Source organism: Hylaeus volcanicus, unplaced genomic scaffold (assembly GCF_026283585.1).
Source record: "Hylaeus volcanicus isolate JK05 unplaced genomic scaffold, UHH_iyHylVolc1.0_haploid 12237, whole genome shotgun sequence".
Classification (NCBI taxonomy): Eukaryota; Metazoa; Arthropoda; class Insecta; order Hymenoptera; family Colletidae; genus Hylaeus; species Hylaeus volcanicus.
The window spans coordinates 1,375,121-1,392,212 of NW_026533172.1; the positions used below are offsets into that span (position 1 = coordinate 1,375,121).

A 17,092-nucleotide genomic window follows, 5' to 3' on the forward strand; every position below is an offset into this window, starting at 1 on the left:
GACTAACAAGTTCTTTGAAACAAAAAAGATTTTTTTTATGAAACAGCAAAGAAAAATCTGTTTAATAAAAACTAAAGGAATACACCAGTTTTGATTTTTGTAGATAGAGAGTGAGAAAGAGACAGACGCAAATTACACTTCTAGGTGCTTACAACTTAGTATATTAGAAAAAACTTGAACGAAACAAAAAAGCAGTACATTTTGTTTCATGTTTTTAAATGTACATCAAACATAGATTATTAGTGTCTAATTTTTAACTACATGAAGAATGTGTTTATGCGATTCGTCTACATAAAATAATAAAGTCTTTCTTATTCGCGTGTACTTGTTTGCTAACAAGTTGTTTCTTAATAGTGCCTTCAGTTTAGTAGGATCTTTGTTAGTTTTTTTCTTGCAAACTAACAATCCGTACTTGTTGAAAATTTATTTTTTAATCGAAAAATCGATTAGTGTTAGTGTTGTTTAGACTTATTTATACGATTAAAATGAATTGTATTTTACTCCAATCATTTATTTTAAACGAGTCTTTTTTATATTTATGAAGCTTGCACTATAAAAGCTTCCTGTAAACTTCAATAGAAACACTTTTTTATGTTGTATGATCTTTTCATAAATACGTTCTGTTTTATATTGTTTGTCAATCAACTTCTGAAAAAGAAATTTTTGTACTTAAGTTAGTTGAGTTCACTAGTTCATCTTACCACCATATATGTTATGTGATTCTCAGGGCCAGTAACGTTCATATTGTTATTCTATAATTTTTTAGCTAGCTTGCTAAAAATTTTTTTTTTTACGTTGTTTGGTGTTTCTATTGCACTTGTTAAAAAGCAGCGATTCTCTTTTTTTTGGTGAATGATACCTGTCGTTTCAAATACTCCAACGTTTTCCGATTCGGATAATTCAAATCAATGTAGTGATTTCTTTACTAGAGTGAAGCGTGATATGTCGGTCGCGCAGGATAAGAATCTTATCGGCAGCAGCTCTTCAAACCCTCCATTCGACGCTAGTACGGTAAAAAATGAGAACGATTTTTCACAACATGGTACGAGTTATTATTACTGGCAACATTAGATTTTCAATTATTTCCCATAATGTTGACAGAGACTACTCTAAGAAATGCTTTTCAACAGAGCTTTTTTAATCCTAATAAATCAGAATCAACCGAGTATTCCACCCACGCCCGCAATTTTCGAGCTTGTCGTTTGCGCAATAAGGCTTCGTCTGCAATGTTTTATGAAGGCAAATCGGATTCGGAAACAACTGAGGGAATATCAAGTGGCATTAGTGTCGTCACTGAATCCGATGAATCCAGTAATCTCGTTGACTCCGACGATACTGAGGTTCAAGGTAACGGGAGGAGACATTTGAAAAATAAATTAACGAAACCGAATAATAGTTTGAAAACCAAAAAAAAGGTTACAACTTCCCATAACAGCAAATACAAGACATCCAACACATTTGGTGGAGAACATTTAACAACAGCTTGGACACCTCGGTTGTCTAATGGAAATCGTAAGAAAGACTTGAGAAAAAATGACGCCTCTCATTTAGATTCCGATGCATCTTCCTATGTTGAATTTGGGCGGCGTCAGAGAAGTAGAGTCACCACTCAAAAGAAACAATTGTTACCACCACTACGCGCCTCAACACGCCATGCTACTATTTCACAGCCTAATTTTTCCCAACTGCTTCAAAGCAGTTCTTCATCAAGTTCTTCTTCTTTTTCTGATGATGATAATGCTAGTACTTTTGTTGAGTCAAGCACAGTAGTGCAAAATGTTGAAAAGGTTTTAGGTTATCGTTTCTTGAATGAATCAGGTAAAAAAAGAAAACGTTGGAATCTTTAATAAAGACGAAACATTTTAAAGTTGGATTTTTTGATTATTTGTTTTGTAGAAAAAACAGAAGTTTGTGTAATGCCGTGGAGTGTGAACAATGAAAAAGAAACTGTTTTAGACGATCTGGAATTTTTAATCAAATGGAATGATAAGTCTCACCTCCATAACACATGGTGCACATATCAGTCTCTGGTGAATACACATTGTGGTGGACTCCGTAAGGTTGAAATTTTCTTTCGCAAAATGCAATATTTAAGTCAACAACTTCCCCATATGACAAATGATGAAATCGAATGTCAAAATATAACTTTGGAATTCCAAAGACAAATCGATCTTGATTCTTTGATTGCCGAAAGAATTATCAGTCATCGAGTTGAATATCGTACTCGAACTATACCAAGCAATTTTATAACTAAGACGACTCCTTGTAAAACGTCTTTGTCGCCGATTGACTTGCAAGAAACCCATTTGAATGAAATCGACAAAGTTAATGACGCGTCTTTAGATACATCTTTGCCCGATTCGTTAGTATGCGTGTCTTCGGAGCAGCACGAACCACAAGACGCATCTTTAGACGCTAATAACAATGAAACTAATAAACAAACTGCTTCTGTGCAGTTTCAAAAACTAAGCACGGATATGTATTATGTTAAATGGACGAACTCTCAATACGATCAATGTACATGGTAAAATTGAAAACGTGTCAAAAAAAAATAAAAGTCTACGGCTGGCTTTTTAGGGAAACAGGTGATGTTTTGCGAGAACATGGATTTGCGTCAGTTATTGAAGAGTTTTACAAGCTGCAATCGAGGATTTCAGGATCTGCTTCAGCATTTCTTCCGCTCCATCGTCATTCCTTGTGTCGAACAAGTTTTCAACCTTATACAACCACCCCGTTTTATTTGAATCAAAGCCATGGCAAAGATTTGCGGGATTATCAATTAACAGGTGATTAGTTTCCCTATCGCCTTGTACTCATTAGTTGTTAGGTCTGAACTGGATGGTATCTCGGATGAAGAAAGGATATTCCGTTTTACTTGCAGATGAAATGGGACTCGGTACGCTTTCAACGCTCTCATATCCTATGTTAACTTTCTTTTATTGTGTTGCACTGATATATTTTTTTCTTTTTAGGAAAAACAGTTCAAACCATTTCTGTCATAGGACACATTATGTTCTCTGAACTTATTGTAGGTCCTTTTCTAATTATAGTTCCTCAAAGTACAGCGGACAATTGGCTTAGTGAATTCCGGGTAAGTAAAAACATTAAAATGAGTAATATTATGTTAATGAACGAAATCAACAGCAATGGCTTCCCACAGCCAACGTGATCGTTTACCACGGAAATCCGGTATCTCGTGCCATTATACAAGAGTTTGAAATGGACCGTGTTCAAGCTTGGCCTTATGTGGCTTCAAGAAATACAGAAAATACAGTTGGTTCTCGCATTTTAGCCGGTTCCAACCGATGGCGCTATCGGTTTGATGTTTGTATTTGTACATTTTCTATATTGAACAATACAGAACAACTTGAATTTCTCCGAAGGTTTGAATGGTATAGGCAAATATTCAATATTATTTTGTGTATCACATAGCGGCAATAATTTAGGTATCTAATAGCAATTGATGAAGCGCATTTATTAAAAAATCGAAAATCGCGTCGTTTTCGAGAGCTCAAATGTTTTAAATCACAATATCGCATCCTTTTATCGGGAACACCTTTGCACAATAATTTGGAAGAGGTACACATTAAATGACTTAATCAAAAAATTATAAAACCAGTTTGTTTAGTTATGGTCTTTATTACATTTTTTGAGTCCCCGCGTCTATGAAAATTTAGAAACATTTAAAGGACGGTTTTCAGAAATCGAACAAAATGATTCTGTTGGGATCATTAAGGAGAAACAATTAGAAATGCTTCAAGTAACTTTCTCCATACTAAGCAGATACATTTTATACTTTGTTATTCTAGTCCGAACTTCACGAATTAGTTTTGCGTCGTGTTAAAAAAGATGTTGAAAAATCTTTACCTCGTAAACTTGAAAGGATACTTAGGTAATGGTCTATTGAAATTATTTTTAATAAAATCGTTTTTGAATAATGCAGGGTTGAGTTGTCTCCACAGCAGATGCAATGCTCTAAAGCCATTTTGTCCAGAAATTATGAGATATTAGCTCGTTCAACCGGAACTAGTAAAGCATCATTACAGAATATTTGCATGGAGCTAAAAAAAGCTTGTAATCATCCTTTGTTGGTACTACAACGCAGTCCATTCTTTTGTCTTCTTTATGTAATGGCGTGTTTCTTAGCTACGAAGTGACTTTGATATCGCCACACTTCAATCGAATGCCTCAATTTCTCCTTCTTACAGAGAAGAATGGTATAATGCACTACTTAATACATCAGGAAAAATAGCATTATTAGATAAATTACTTCCATATTTAAAGGAACGCAACCACAGAGTTTTAATTTTTTCCCAAATGGTTCGCATGTTAAATATTCTTTCCATGTATTTAACGTTACGAGGGTTCAAACATCAAGTAATTATATGAACTATTAAGATTGTTTATATAACTTCTGCTTTGGTAGCGCTTGGATGGCACTCGCTCACGCGAGGTTCGCAGAAAAGCAATTGATCATTTTAATCACCCCGATTCAGATGATTTTTGTTTTCTCTTGTCTACTCGAGCCGGCGGATTAGGCATTAATCTTACGTCAGCGGATACAGGTATACTTGTAATATGAAAAAAAAATTGAACATGTAACGCACGACTTTTTTAGTTATTATCTATGATTCTGATTGGAACCCTCAAAATGATTTGCAAGCTGAAGCTCGAGCCCATCGTATAGGTCAAACTAAAACAGTTCAAATTTATCGTTTAGTCACGAAAGATACCATTGAGGAGCGTATATTAGAAAGAGCAAAATGTAAAATGGTTCTTGATACCCTTGTTGTACAGGGATTGAATAAAAGAGAAGACAGAGCTATTTTTGATGATACACAAATGAAAAATGATAATAAGACCTTGCCGTCACAGCAGTCAGGATTCAGTCGGGAAGAATTGAACCGAATATTAAAGTTTGGTGCTTCTAAACTATGGAAACCGTCCACGTTAAATAAAGTGAGCCAAGAAAGTACAACGGATACCTCAACTCCAATGAGCCACTGCCAATTTTCAGAAGCCAATAACACAACCATCGATCTTGATCGAATATTGGCAGAAGCAGAAGAAACAAATAACGAAAGCTTTGCAGATCAACTATTGTCAAGTTTCACAAATATATCTGACTTTCATTTCACAGCGACCCATGAGCCGACAGAATGTGATGGTACATGGGAAAGTGTGATTCCAAAAGAAGATCGTAAACAACATGAGTTTGAAGATAATATGATATTCACAAAAAGACAAAGGAAACAAGTTGAAAGACAAGGTGTTATCTTTTTAAACTACATAGATGAAGACTCAGGAGCGCCTTTACCGGTACGTCCCATATCCAATGATGATGCAAAAGCGAATTTAGCCGAAACACCACTAAACAGTTCAATGAAAAAACTTTCAACACGGAAAAAACAATCACGGAAACATGAAAAAATAACCAGTCATGCTAACACTAGCTTCGAAAAAGATGATGTAGAAGGTACGCCGTTAAATGGAAAATCAAGTGAAAAGAAACCCTTCACAGAAAGCAAACGACGTAAACTTACACCAAAAATTGAGAAAAACCCAGTACCGAAAAACATGAGTAAAAAAGATAAAAAGCCAACAACATTAGAACTAGCTGAAACTAAAAAAATCAATAAAACTTCTTCAATACGTATACCTAAAAAGAACCGTGAGGACCAAAATCTTAAAAAAAATTAACAACAAAAAATAATATATTTTGTAGTTACAACAGTGTATCAAAAAACGATGTAATCAGTTAAAACCCCAAGACAGTAAAACTCAGACTTTGTTCAAATTGGAAGAAATAGGCTTATTACTTGTGGTCAAGACTGCAACATCTTATTCTTTCTAAAATTACAACAGCGTCAATTTTTTTTTCTTCTAGTTCGTTTTATTATTGCCTAGAAGTTAATTTATAAACTTTTAATTTGTTTTTATATATTCAAGTGTAAAGTTTAATATTGACGCAATAAGTTCTTTTTTTGCTAATATACCATTGTTTTGAAGATTCATAGCACTTTCTTCGTGTTCAGTTTCAAAAAAACCACAAATACTGTACGGTAAAAAATAATTAGAATCCCACATTTTCATCATAAAACAAGGAATTACGATCATGAAATTACATTAAAAAATTGTACAACACATGCTGACCCAAAATGATTTTGTAGTAGCAGTATGCATTTGGGTAACGTTAGCAGTCTATTTTGTAATTGCTAAACAACTTTTTACCGGTTTTTAATAATATTTCGACATGGGTTGCTCTGCGTCTAAACAACAAAAACAAACAAAAAAGTCTGCGGATCTTTCACCGAACGGGTCGTCTAAAAGTTATGACAATCAAGTTGTGACGGATTTGAAAAATAATAAATTTAATGAAACACAACCAGAAAGTACAATTGAAAAAACTTCTCAGTCGACTCATGATGACAAGCAAGGTGAGGAAAAGACATTTGAATCTGGTACTGTAAATGACAGTGCTAATAAGAAAACAAGCATTAATTCATCACTTTCTGTTGAAGAAAAGACGCAAGAGTTTATAGAACCAAAAAATACCGTAAGTGTTACAGAAGCAGAAATCAAGGCAACAGTAGAGGTTGAACCTGAAACTTTTCAAGAATCTACCCCGTCCACGAGCCACACACAGGTTGTCAAAGACTATGAAGGTATGGAAGATAAAAACTCGTTAAAATCACTCGAACCGGAGGTTGTTACAAATGACGAGCAAACAACTGTCAATGAAATATCGCGTTTATGTTCGAATGAATCATTACCTTTGCAACACCAGACACATGAGAAATGGAATGCTTCAACCGAAGAAACAACTATTGAAAATGACATTCAATTAGTTTCAACCGGAAATATTAATGAAAGAAATACTATGATTCCAGGATCTGATGATGATACAGTTGCTTCAGATATCGCAGAGCCAGAAGTCGGTGTTGAGACTTCGAACTACGGCGAATCTGTCGCTGCAAAGGACAAATGTTACAATATTTTTTACAATATTTGTAAATTACCACCGTTAGCATTCGACAACGAATACTTTCCAACAAACTGGGCTTTCCAATATTGTCGTAAGTAAAAAGTAAAATTCTACATTTTTTTGAATATTTTTAACATTTTTTTTTTTTATCAGGGTCTTGCCCAGTACAAATGCAAAAAAAAAGCAATAAGGATGATTTAACTATATAGTTTCAAAAGATCTTTGAACTCTTTACTGTCATAAATTTTCAATTTATTTCTTTTAAACCATTACTAAATATTTCAAAGGTTATTGTGAATCTTCAACATTTTATTTTTCTTGTAGCTTAATCGTATTTGCACCCCTTAGCTTTTTAAGTATCCTTTTTTCCAGAAATATGCAAAATTTTCTGTAATATGTTTTAAAATTTTATGAATATATAAGTCTAAGATCGTTTATATTAAAATTTATGGTTGCATTTTTATCGAAATGTATTTTTTTATTTTTGTATAATATGCGTAACTTGTTTTTTAAACGAATAAAATTTTTTAATTAATTTGTAATATTTATTTAAAACGGTTATATATTTTAAATATCGTAAAATTTCGTTTTGAAAGAGAGTGTGTGTAACGTGAAACGCGGTAATGTATCTTTCGTTGGCAAATAGGATGAGAATAAAAAAAAATTTTAAGGAAGTAATTAAAACGTCGTACAATTAGGTATTAATGACTTGAATTTTTACCTTACGCAATGTGTATTAAAAAATACAACTAAGATGTGAAATAAAATTGTGATAATATACTTCATATCAGAGTTGGTAAATTATCATTTTTTACTACCACTTAAATAGCTTTAAATTTTAACACGAGTTCTATAAATATACACATTTTTGTTACAATTCAGATAATTTCTGATGACTACACATTAGACTCATATCTGTTAAACCTCACCTTTAAAATTCATAGTTTTCTTGGATTGTTCCCCAAAATTTGAAGATTTTGTTTTACAAACAACATGGCGAAACATCGTAAGAACATTTTTACAATGTTTTTACCTGATATACCACTTTTATTTAGATCCCGATTTGATTATGTGCCGTAAGCAGCCTGGAACTGGTACGTCATGCTAATCTTCAACACGAGTAGTACACCCTCTCGTAGCTATAGGACGGTTATGTGAAAAATGCGAAGGCAAATGCCCAATTTGTGATTCATACGTGCGCCCTAACACTTTAGTTCGTATTTGTGATGAATGTAACTATGGAAGTTATCAAGTAAGTATACCAAATGCAGATAGTTTTCGTTTAATAATTTTTGATGCTTAAGGGACGTTGCGTAATATGTGGAGGTCAGGGAATTTCGGATGCGTATTATTGCAAGGAATGTGTGCAATGCGAAAAAGATGTAGAATGCAAACTTGAATTGCATGTTACTATAGAGTATACGTTGCTTATAATTTTTTTAGAGAGATGGATGCCCTAAAATTGTGAATCTTGGTAGTGCAAAAACCGATTTATTTTATGAAAGGAAAAAATACGGGTTTAAAAAACGATAGCATTTAAGTTTCTACAATGTTTTAATGTAGCCATATTTGAGCTTCATCTTCGTTTACCATAAAGTATATAAAAAAGCTTAAAAATTTCTCCATTATTTTTAATGCTTAAGAATAAAGTGCGTTAGGTGCGCGTAATACCAAAAAATTTCTCTATGATTTCTCAACAAAAATTGAAATAGAGTAAAAACATTAAGAAACTAAATCTTACCGTCCATGATGAAATAACTGCATCAAGACGCTAATTAACACCTTTATAATTAATGCACTACAGAAATAAAGGGTGTGGTGAAAAATACAAGTAGGCTTATGTTGTCTTCATTACATTAATAAAAACATGTATGCATGTTAATAGCAGACACAACATGACATGTGCATGTTTTAAGTAACTTGTCCCAGCCGCGACTATTGTTCATTTTTGGACCACGTCGATAAGCAAAAGGATACAGGTGTTAAAAAAGATTTGTGTTTTTTTTTATTCATCTAATTAAACGATAAAAATGGCTAGAACAAAACAAACAGCTCGTAAAAGTACTGGTGGAAAGGCGCCTAGAAAGCAACTGGCATCAAAGGCGGCACGTAAGAGCGCTCCAGTCACTGGCGGATTAAAGAAAGTACATCGATATCGACCTGGTACTGTTGCATTACGTGAAATTCGAAGATACCAAAAAAGCACTGAACTTTTGATTCGTAAGCTGCCGTTTCAACGTCTTGTACGTGAGGTAGCGAACGAATTTAAAGCTGATTTACGATTTCAATCGAGCGCGATTTTGGCGTTACAAGAAGCATCTGAAGCTTATTTGATTGGTCTATTTGAAGATACTAATTTGTGTGCTATTCATGCCAGTCGTATAACAATCATGCCAAAAGATATTCAATTGGCCCGTCGTATTCGTGGTGAAAGACAATAATTAATGGCTAGTAATGCAAAACCATCAGAACGGATAAAAATTGAAAGAAACAGCAAATGATCCATAAATAATATGCTAATCACAAATCGAAGAATAAATTATGTAATTTTACTCGTTGATTTATGTCGTTTATTTTAAATTAATCTTGTATCAAATTAAAAGGCTTCTCTAGAAGCCGTAAAATTACTACAAAAAGAATCAGTACCAATTTAATTGTTTCTTATAAGAAATGCACTGTTCTGTCAATGTAACAAATAAATTTATTAGATACTCTAGCATTGTGTTTAACGGAGGTTTTAAAGTTTTTTGGGTTACTTTTTACAAGTAGTGTGATTTTCTATATTCAAAACGTGCTCTATAAAGTTAAGAATTGCCTGGAAAAAGAGTTAATTGTAGATGCTGTTTCAAAAAGCAGGAAAGCGTACCTTAAAATAATCTTTTCCACCGTCTCTCCAGGTTGTGTTATGAGTTCCCAAAGCTACCGTGTGAAGTTGGCGATATTGTGAGGCTGTTGATGCGTTAAATAATGCGGCTACATGACTTGGAGGCACCAATGTGTCCTACAACAGAAACATTAGCCGGATTTGTATTTTACTATAGCTTTAATTTCATTTAAAAATTTTATTAAACCAATTTATCATAAAAGCAAGCGTACACGCAAACCAGAAATGTAGAGAAGAGGTAATTTTATTTTAAAAACTTTTTCGATGGACTCCATATACACACGTTGAGCGATACCAACTACCGATGAAAACAATTTCAGGAAAGGCATGATGACAAAAATCATATCTCTTAAACATGTAAAGGTGTTTTCGACTATAACACCTCGAATCTAAATAAGAAAAAAACCGGAAATTCATATTTTTTTTTAACTTGCAAAAAGAAGGTCAATGATAAGGTACTTGTTCAGGGTGTCTCCAAGCTAAATCAAGAGCAACTGCTCCTCCAATACTTCTTCCAAAGAGAAAGATTTTGGATGTATTAATGTCTTCACGTGTCAATAAATATTTCAATGCAGCCTGTACAGCGTGTTTTTTAAACCGATAACGTTTTAAGAAAGCGTGATTTGTTAACCTGAGCATCTAAATATAATCCTTCTTCAGAAGGGCGCCCCTGGCTGTAGCCATATCTATTAAACAAATAGAACATCACTCAATTTTTAGTCATGATGTCATTATAACATATTTTGCCAGTATCACAAAATTTAGAGTAATTTATGACAATAAATTTACGTCCAACGCTGTAATACTACTGAATTGTTATTTTAATACTCTTAAAAACAAACAATTACCCACGATATGAAACTATAAAAACATTAACAAAGCATAAGTTTACGAAGCGGAGAACGTTAGGAAGCCTTAAACCAATATCTAACCAAACGCACAAGAACCAGTAAATGTAAAGTCAATTTAATATCTAAAGTACTACTTCCTGCGTTGCCTTGGAAAAATAAAATAGTTATGTCGGATCCTTTTTTTGTTTCTTTAATAAACCATCTAAAAAAAAACAACTTTTTTTAAGGCATTGTCATATGTGAAGCGTCACCCATGCAAACAAACATTATCACTGGTAGAAAAGTAGACATCTTCGTATTGCATGTCTGAAAAGAATTTAAAAGAAAAAATCCATTATATTAAGTATTTAAAATTGTCTTAAAATTCATAGCGTCTACTGCCTATCCATGTAGTGTAACACAGAGCATTTCGTCATGTTTACTAGAAGCTTTAAAGACTACTGAAAGTGCTTGGGGCTATAATAAGCTCAATAGTTTTTTGTGTATTGACGAAAAAAGTAATGGTTGCTGATGGTCTTAGCAAATGATACAGATAAAAGAGAAAAAAAAAAATTTGATGCAGACATGTAACTTACTCATTTGACCAGGGTTCTGCATTGGCTCTGGATTTTTGTCAGGAGTATCCATACCAGAAGGCGCTAATGTACAAAACGAAGGTTTCGTGTGTGATGAGTTTAAGATTTCGTCAAAACAACACGTTACTATGCGGATGAAATAACAGACGTTCTTGATAATACCATAAACAAACTTAATAAACAAGAGCAAAGTAAAAAAAAACTTTGTGAAAACAAAAGGGAATTGTTTTACTTAAAAAAAAAAAACTTAAAAGACCGATAGAATAAAATAACTTTGTTAATAAATGCAGCATTCCACCTGAGAACTACGAAGAAAAAAATTATCAAACAAAAATTTTATATTTTGAATAAACCGTACATAATGCATATATCTGAGAATAGTTGTCATTTTTCCTTCAAGCAATAGACTATTTGTATGAAAATAACGATAAGAAGGCAAAAGAATTGGCAAAAAAAACGGTTTTACTTCATGTATTAATGCCTTGAAGACAGATTACTTTACGATAGAAAAAAATTTAATTGGAACACTTTTGTAAAGAGACTGTAAAAGGTTTAAAATAATTTTTTTAAAATTTGTACAACAATTTATTTAAGGGTGCTGGAGAGAACAGGTAACTACAGTATTCACCTTAAAATCTTTCCTTATACTATTTTGTTATATGAAACTTTTCTATTTTTCTCTTTGCTTCTGTTTTCTTTATTTCATAAACCACTTCTTGGAAGCAAAAATTGCTGATACGTACAAAATAAGAAGGGTCAGGCGTATTGTAAGTGTCTTACCCTTAACAAGAGTAAAAGTGGAAGAATCCCAAAAGAGAGAATCTGGTCACAACAATCCCGTAGCAGCTATTTATTATCGGCACAACCTATACAAACCATTAAACTAATTATTACTGTTCAGTCCGGGTTTTCAATATTCAAATTGTTTTCTTTTTTTGTCGAAAAAAAAAAATTCAATCAAAATTCAACACATATAGCTTTCAACAAACTACAATTAGGACTATATATTCCTACCTACATTATTGCTGAGAAGAATTTAACAAAAAAAAATACTTCAATGACAATACACGACCAGATTTGTCCCTCAAACAATTTAACAACTAGAGAAAACTTTGTTGGTAATGGTGAAACTTCGTCACGGCATATATTTATAATGGAGTTAGAATTTGTACAATGTTTATCTAACCCTGATTATTTGCAATGTCTGCAAAATTAACTGTTTGATCTCAATATATATTAATAAACATTGTAGGGCTAGCTAAAATGAAATATTTTGAACAAGAAGAATTCATTAATTATTTGAAATATTTAACGTATTGGAAATCTCCTGACTATTCGTTTTTTTTATTGTAAGTCGCGCATTCTAATGTCTTATTCTGACGTAATTATATATTAAATGCATAGTTATCCACAGTGTTTACGTATTCTGGATGCCCTCCAAGATTCTCAATTTCGACAAAAGCTTTCAAATAACGATGCAATTCTTGAGCTCAAGCGACAGCAATCTCATCAATGGGTATGCAATGAATTTGACATGACAATTTTAAAATTTTTTCGGGTTTAGATCTATTGTAATAAAAAATATTCGGATGATGACATTATGATGACATCCTTTTTTTAATTAAGTTGCTTCAAATTGTACGTTTCTTTTTTTCTGGGACATCTGTTCTGCTTCATTACTCACTAATCTGAGCTAACCGTAAATTTTTGTATTTAGAGCGGCCCTGAAAAAAATTAGTGATAAAGGTGTCAACCTGGGCATCTTTCGGTACACAAAAATATTTTTTTTTAATAACAACACTGATTTATTAAAAAAAATTATAGTGATTGAAATATATGTAAATTGTCATTGTACATGTAAAGTTTGAATCACCGCCACGGTATGTTAGTAATTTCAATCCAACGGGTAGTAAACAGTTTTAAAACATAAAAGATAAACTTCTTTCTTTTCAAATTTTTGTCAAAAATGGTTTCTTCTTGTTTAATAAAAAAATTGGCTTCTTATCACTCAATTAAGAAGTTTTTTCAATCCAGACTTCCCATTAAAAACAAGTGTTATCGAACAGTTGTTTTCATTCTAACGTGCGTTTCAACCACAATTCTTTTTATAGGATGGTCCCCGTTAACAACAATACTTGTACGAGATAAGATATACTTCAATCTTTGTACTTTGCACGAGGTCATTGTAGATCCAGACAAAGGATGCATTGCTCAAGAGGAAAAATTCAATCGACTTTATTATGTTGGCTTAGCTGCAGAATCTATTATTGGCGCTGTTGCTGGAGTTTTTTTTGATTATCTTGGTCCACTACTAACAGGATGTATGGGGACGGTCATGTTTTCGTTAGGATGGATTTTTTTTTCTTTTACAAGTAACTCTTTAGATTTACTGTATCCAGGTATTATTTTACTCGCTGGAGCAGCCAATATGATAGGGTTTCCTACTTTAATACTTGCTGACATGTACTGTAACCATAGTGGATGGATAACGTCAATTGTTGTTGCTGCGGAATCAGCATCTTCTATAGTACCCACAATACTTCTTGCAATTATGAATGCTTACCCGCATCTCAATCGTCGAACGTTGTTCCTTTCTTATTTTGTATTAATAGTTTTACCTTGTTTTTTGTGTTTCTTGATCTCTTTACCCTTCCAAAGAGAAATTGTTTCTCATTACCATGCCGACCAAGAGTTAACTGAAGAGAATAAAACGAGAGATGACCATAGAGTTTCTTCTGAAGACAATGGTATAGATAAAGTCAATAATATTTCTTTTGATATTGGAATATCCTCAACAAAAGTTCAGCCACCTATTCTCATCATGCAGATAATTTCGCCTGAATATATTTTCTTCTTAATATTTTATGTTTTACAGCAATTACAATATGCTTTTTTTCCGAATTTCGTTAAAGATGAAATTGGATCTGCACCAGCACATTTTTTAGCATCCATTCTTCCTTTTCAAGGTATCATAGGACCAATTATTGGAGCCGTTGCACAAAAAACAAAATCGTTACCAATCGCGTGCATACTTGCATTGTCCATGTCATTAGTTTATACAATAACTTTACTATGGCATAAGGCATCAATTTATGCTCTTATAATTGTATACGTTGTAGCGAATTCTTACATTTACACAATTAGATATACCTACGTAGCAGAAACGTTTCCTGTAAACCAATTTGGAATTTTAGTCGGGATATCAGGTGGTATCTCCGGTCTTGTCACTCTTATTGTTGGCTTTTTACCAAAACCAACACGGGTACTAGGGTGTACATTATATACCTTTTGCGGCGTTATATCTTTTGCTTGTGCTCTATTACTCATTGCACGACATTTTAAATTAGTTAATGGTAGCAAAAAAAAATCCACAATAATATTTCTTGAATAAATCAAAAAATAGCCACATTGAAAACTATTTTTTCGTTAATTTATCTTTTTACACATTTCTTTAACTTCTAAATAAAACTACCTTTCTACTCTTTCAGGATCTTACTTTCATTAAATACACATTATCGAATCGACCGGACGAGAATTTGTCTGGATTAGTGTTTGTTACAAAGCAGATACTCCCGTCAACCAATACCTGTTATTATTGTTGAACACTTAAAAAGCGTTCTTTTTTTAACATAAAAGATAAATTTTTAAATGAATTTTCAAAGTTTTTTTTTTTTTTTATTAATTTTTTTGTTTGATACCCTATGTTTTTGCTCAAAATCACGTTTACGATTACACTCCTACAAACAACAAGATTTAAATGACGATAAATATTCCCGTGAATCATTGACATCTGCGTTACAAGTGGCTGGTGTTAAAACTGGAGTTGTAGGTAACTCTTTTTCGTTGCTACACTTTGCGTTAACAAGTATGAAAAGACATCGAAGTGGAACCTGGACAAGATGACTCTTTCTTTCTTGGTATTAGCATTTACACATCTTCTCTGTAAAATTATGTTTATGTAGATGATAGTGAACAGAATTCAATGGATTTAAAACTTGACAGTAGTCTTCATTTGTTACCATGGTCGGTGGATATAGTCTCAAGTATTGACAAAGAAAAAATCGATCCTTTCGTTCCACTATCACATGCCACAGTCAAAGATTTATATTCCTTAAATGGTAAACAATGTTGCATCCTTTTCCAAAAGATTATTCTTGCTACCTTAGGGGATGCGAGTTCAAGCGATTATTCACCAGGATCACTAGCATTAACATAATGTGTCGAGTTCATTGTAATGTTACATTGTTACCATTTCAATTTAAATATAAAACTTCTATAAATTTTTTTCTTGTTTTAACTGCTAGCTATCACTTTATTTCAACACATCTATCAATTTTACTCGAAAATAAAAAGAATTTCTTCTAATACGCCATTCGTTTGTTCCAATAAACTTTCATTACTTTTATTCTAGACTAAATGTATATTTTAAATTGCACTTTTTATCTAGCATAGTGACCATTAATGATTGATACACTGTCCTACATCATAACTTCAAAACAACTTTTAATCTCTTTTCAGAACTGCAAATGACAAAAGACAATTTGATGTATTTACTAAGAAAGAACAATTTACTCTACAGTGAAAAATTTATTAACATTTCGTTGGTAATCAACTTTTGTACAAAAAATGTTAATGTTCGTTTTTTTTCTTCATTTATTTTCACCAGTAAATTTGTTAAACATTATCAAAAATATGCTTTCATACCAGGCTTTTAAAAACCAAATTCATGGAATATAATCTCGATGAGGTAGAGAAGGGCTCTACCACGCATATCCCTCAACAGACATGTGTCAGTCTACATTACAAATAAAAATAAAACACTGGTGCACTATTACTATCCATTAAGAGCATTTCAAACCAACTGCTGAAAGAATAATCTGCCAATTTAAAAAAAAAAAGCATCGCCGCTAAATTGTTTGTCTATACTGGAACCATGCAAAGAATAATAGTAGTAACACTATAGCTACTATGGTGATAATGCTTTAACTTGCCACTCCTGTTGAAAAAACGCATTTATATAACAGCATCTGTTTTGTCAATGCACTCGATATATTATCGCATGGAACAACATTTGAATCTTTAATCACCTTGAAATTGTTTAATATATGTTGGACTGCACCTAAATTTCGTCTATTCCTACGTACACCTCAAAAATATTCTCTTTTTGCTAAAAATGTATATCCATTTTTAAAATAGATACACGATTTTCACTACAAAAATATAACAAATCCCCTAGCATATTTTTAAATCTTACAGACCAGCAGTGGAAGATTTATTGAGATTCTCCGATTTTTATGAATTTGGTATTCAAAATGCAGGTAACAAAATTCTTCTAATATGAATTAGAACTCTTTTGTACAATAATTTGATTCCTTAAGGTGTTTTACTTCATCGTCATTGTTATAATTAATATAGTTTATTGTTTTTTTGTTTTTTTTATAAAATAGGGTAAAACCGTAATTGCCGCTCTTTTTTTTTTCTTTTTCATTTCAATTATATAACATATAATTTTTTATTGAAGAAATAATTGCTTTTACTACTTTTTTTCTGCTATCTTATACACAAACCGGTGATAATATAAGCATTTGTGAGTAGACCACCATTGTATAGAACGTGAAGATAGGTAAATCCAAAGTAACATGTTTGCGTTAAATCATTTTTTGACTCTTACTTTTGTTTAGAACGGGAAGTATCATCTACTTTGACAAATTTTTTCAAACGACATATTTCTTTATACTCCTGCTGATTTTATTTATTCAACGTGAAGCTAAAGCTGTCTTGAAACCAACAAAATTAT

The 17,092-nt window shown here is 32.5% G+C and overlaps 6 protein-coding genes and 1 long non-coding RNA gene across 9 annotated transcripts; 5 read left to right on the top strand and 2 right to left on the bottom strand.

The window, feature by feature from the left end:
- Positions 1 to 568: 568 nt before the first annotated feature.
- On the top strand, positions 569 to 6,204 carry LOC128884386 (uncharacterized). 2 transcript variants are annotated; one of them, XM_054137756.1, is made up of 15 exons: positions 569 to 1,042; positions 1,102 to 1,818; positions 1,897 to 2,524; positions 2,578 to 2,786; positions 2,828 to 2,896; positions 2,973 to 3,091; positions 3,145 to 3,392; positions 3,447 to 3,579; positions 3,629 to 3,760; positions 3,810 to 3,892; positions 3,944 to 4,091; positions 4,147 to 4,377; positions 4,427 to 4,565; positions 4,619 to 4,959; positions 5,018 to 5,333. In XM_054137756.1, exons 1-15 carry the CDS (start codon positions 853 to 855, stop codon positions 5,183 to 5,185), a joined length of 3,555 nt encoding a protein of 1,184 aa, XP_053993731.1. In that variant the 5' UTR covers positions 569 to 852; the 3' UTR covers positions 5,186 to 5,333. The 2 variants fall into 2 exon arrangements, with proteins under 2 accessions (XP_053993731.1, XP_053993730.1); XM_054137755.1 differs by having other exon boundaries at positions 4,619 to 6,204.
- On the top strand, positions 6,205 to 7,529 carry LOC128884387 (uncharacterized). Its single transcript, XM_054137758.1, has 2 exons — positions 6,205 to 7,076; positions 7,139 to 7,529. Exons 1-2 carry the CDS (start codon positions 6,254 to 6,256, stop codon positions 7,192 to 7,194), a joined length of 879 nt encoding a protein of 292 aa, XP_053993733.1. The 5' UTR covers positions 6,205 to 6,253; the 3' UTR covers positions 7,195 to 7,529.
- Positions 7,530 to 7,693: 164 nt separating this feature from the next.
- Positions 7,694 to 8,570, top strand: LOC128883999 (uncharacterized). The gene is made up of 6 exons (XM_054136943.1): positions 7,694 to 7,781; positions 7,868 to 7,991; positions 8,041 to 8,079; positions 8,125 to 8,237; positions 8,290 to 8,367; positions 8,429 to 8,570. Exons 2-6 carry the CDS (start codon positions 7,979 to 7,981, stop codon positions 8,516 to 8,518), a joined length of 333 nt encoding a protein of 110 aa, XP_053992918.1. The 5' UTR covers positions 7,694 to 7,781; positions 7,868 to 7,978; the 3' UTR covers positions 8,519 to 8,570.
- LOC128884000 (uncharacterized) lies at positions 7,867 to 8,818 on the bottom strand. Its single transcript, XR_008459194.1, has 4 exons — positions 8,727 to 8,818; positions 8,576 to 8,668; positions 8,248 to 8,529; positions 7,867 to 8,193 (listed from the first exon to the last, which is right to left on the bottom strand). It is a non-coding gene; the product is annotated as an uncharacterized LOC128884000 (long non-coding RNA).
- A 111-nt stretch (positions 8,819 to 8,929) lies between these two features.
- LOC128883998 (histone H3-like) lies at positions 8,930 to 9,466 on the top strand. The gene has a single exon (XM_054136942.1). The coding sequence runs from the start codon at positions 9,016 to 9,018 to the stop codon at positions 9,424 to 9,426; it is 411 nt and encodes a 136-aa protein (XP_053992917.1). The 5' UTR covers positions 8,930 to 9,015; the 3' UTR covers positions 9,427 to 9,466.
- A 147-nt stretch (positions 9,467 to 9,613) lies between these two features.
- On the bottom strand, positions 9,614 to 11,854 carry LOC128883997 (uncharacterized). Its single transcript, XM_054136941.1, has 13 exons — positions 11,762 to 11,854; positions 11,654 to 11,702; positions 11,528 to 11,600; positions 11,423 to 11,467; positions 11,296 to 11,358; positions 10,972 to 11,026; positions 10,855 to 10,922; positions 10,718 to 10,796; positions 10,501 to 10,555; positions 10,329 to 10,445; positions 10,082 to 10,258; positions 9,852 to 9,986; positions 9,614 to 9,800 (listed from the first exon to the last, which is right to left on the bottom strand). Exons 1-13 carry the CDS (start codon positions 11,764 to 11,766, stop codon positions 9,738 to 9,740), a joined length of 984 nt encoding a protein of 327 aa, XP_053992916.1. The 5' UTR covers positions 11,767 to 11,854; the 3' UTR covers positions 9,614 to 9,737.
- Positions 11,855 to 13,261: 1,407 nt separating this feature from the next.
- On the top strand, positions 13,262 to 14,897 carry LOC128883996 (cationic amino acid transporter 8-like). Of its 2 annotated transcripts, none has more exons than XM_054136939.1 (2): positions 13,262 to 14,557; positions 14,784 to 14,897. In XM_054136939.1, exons 1-2 carry the CDS (start codon positions 13,262 to 13,264, stop codon positions 14,895 to 14,897), a joined length of 1,410 nt encoding a protein of 469 aa, XP_053992914.1. The 2 variants fall into 2 exon arrangements, with proteins under 2 accessions (XP_053992914.1, XP_053992915.1); XM_054136940.1 differs by lacking the exon at positions 14,784 to 14,897 and having other exon boundaries at positions 13,344 to 13,432; positions 13,485 to 14,686.
- Positions 14,898 to 17,092: the final 2,195 nt, after the last annotated feature.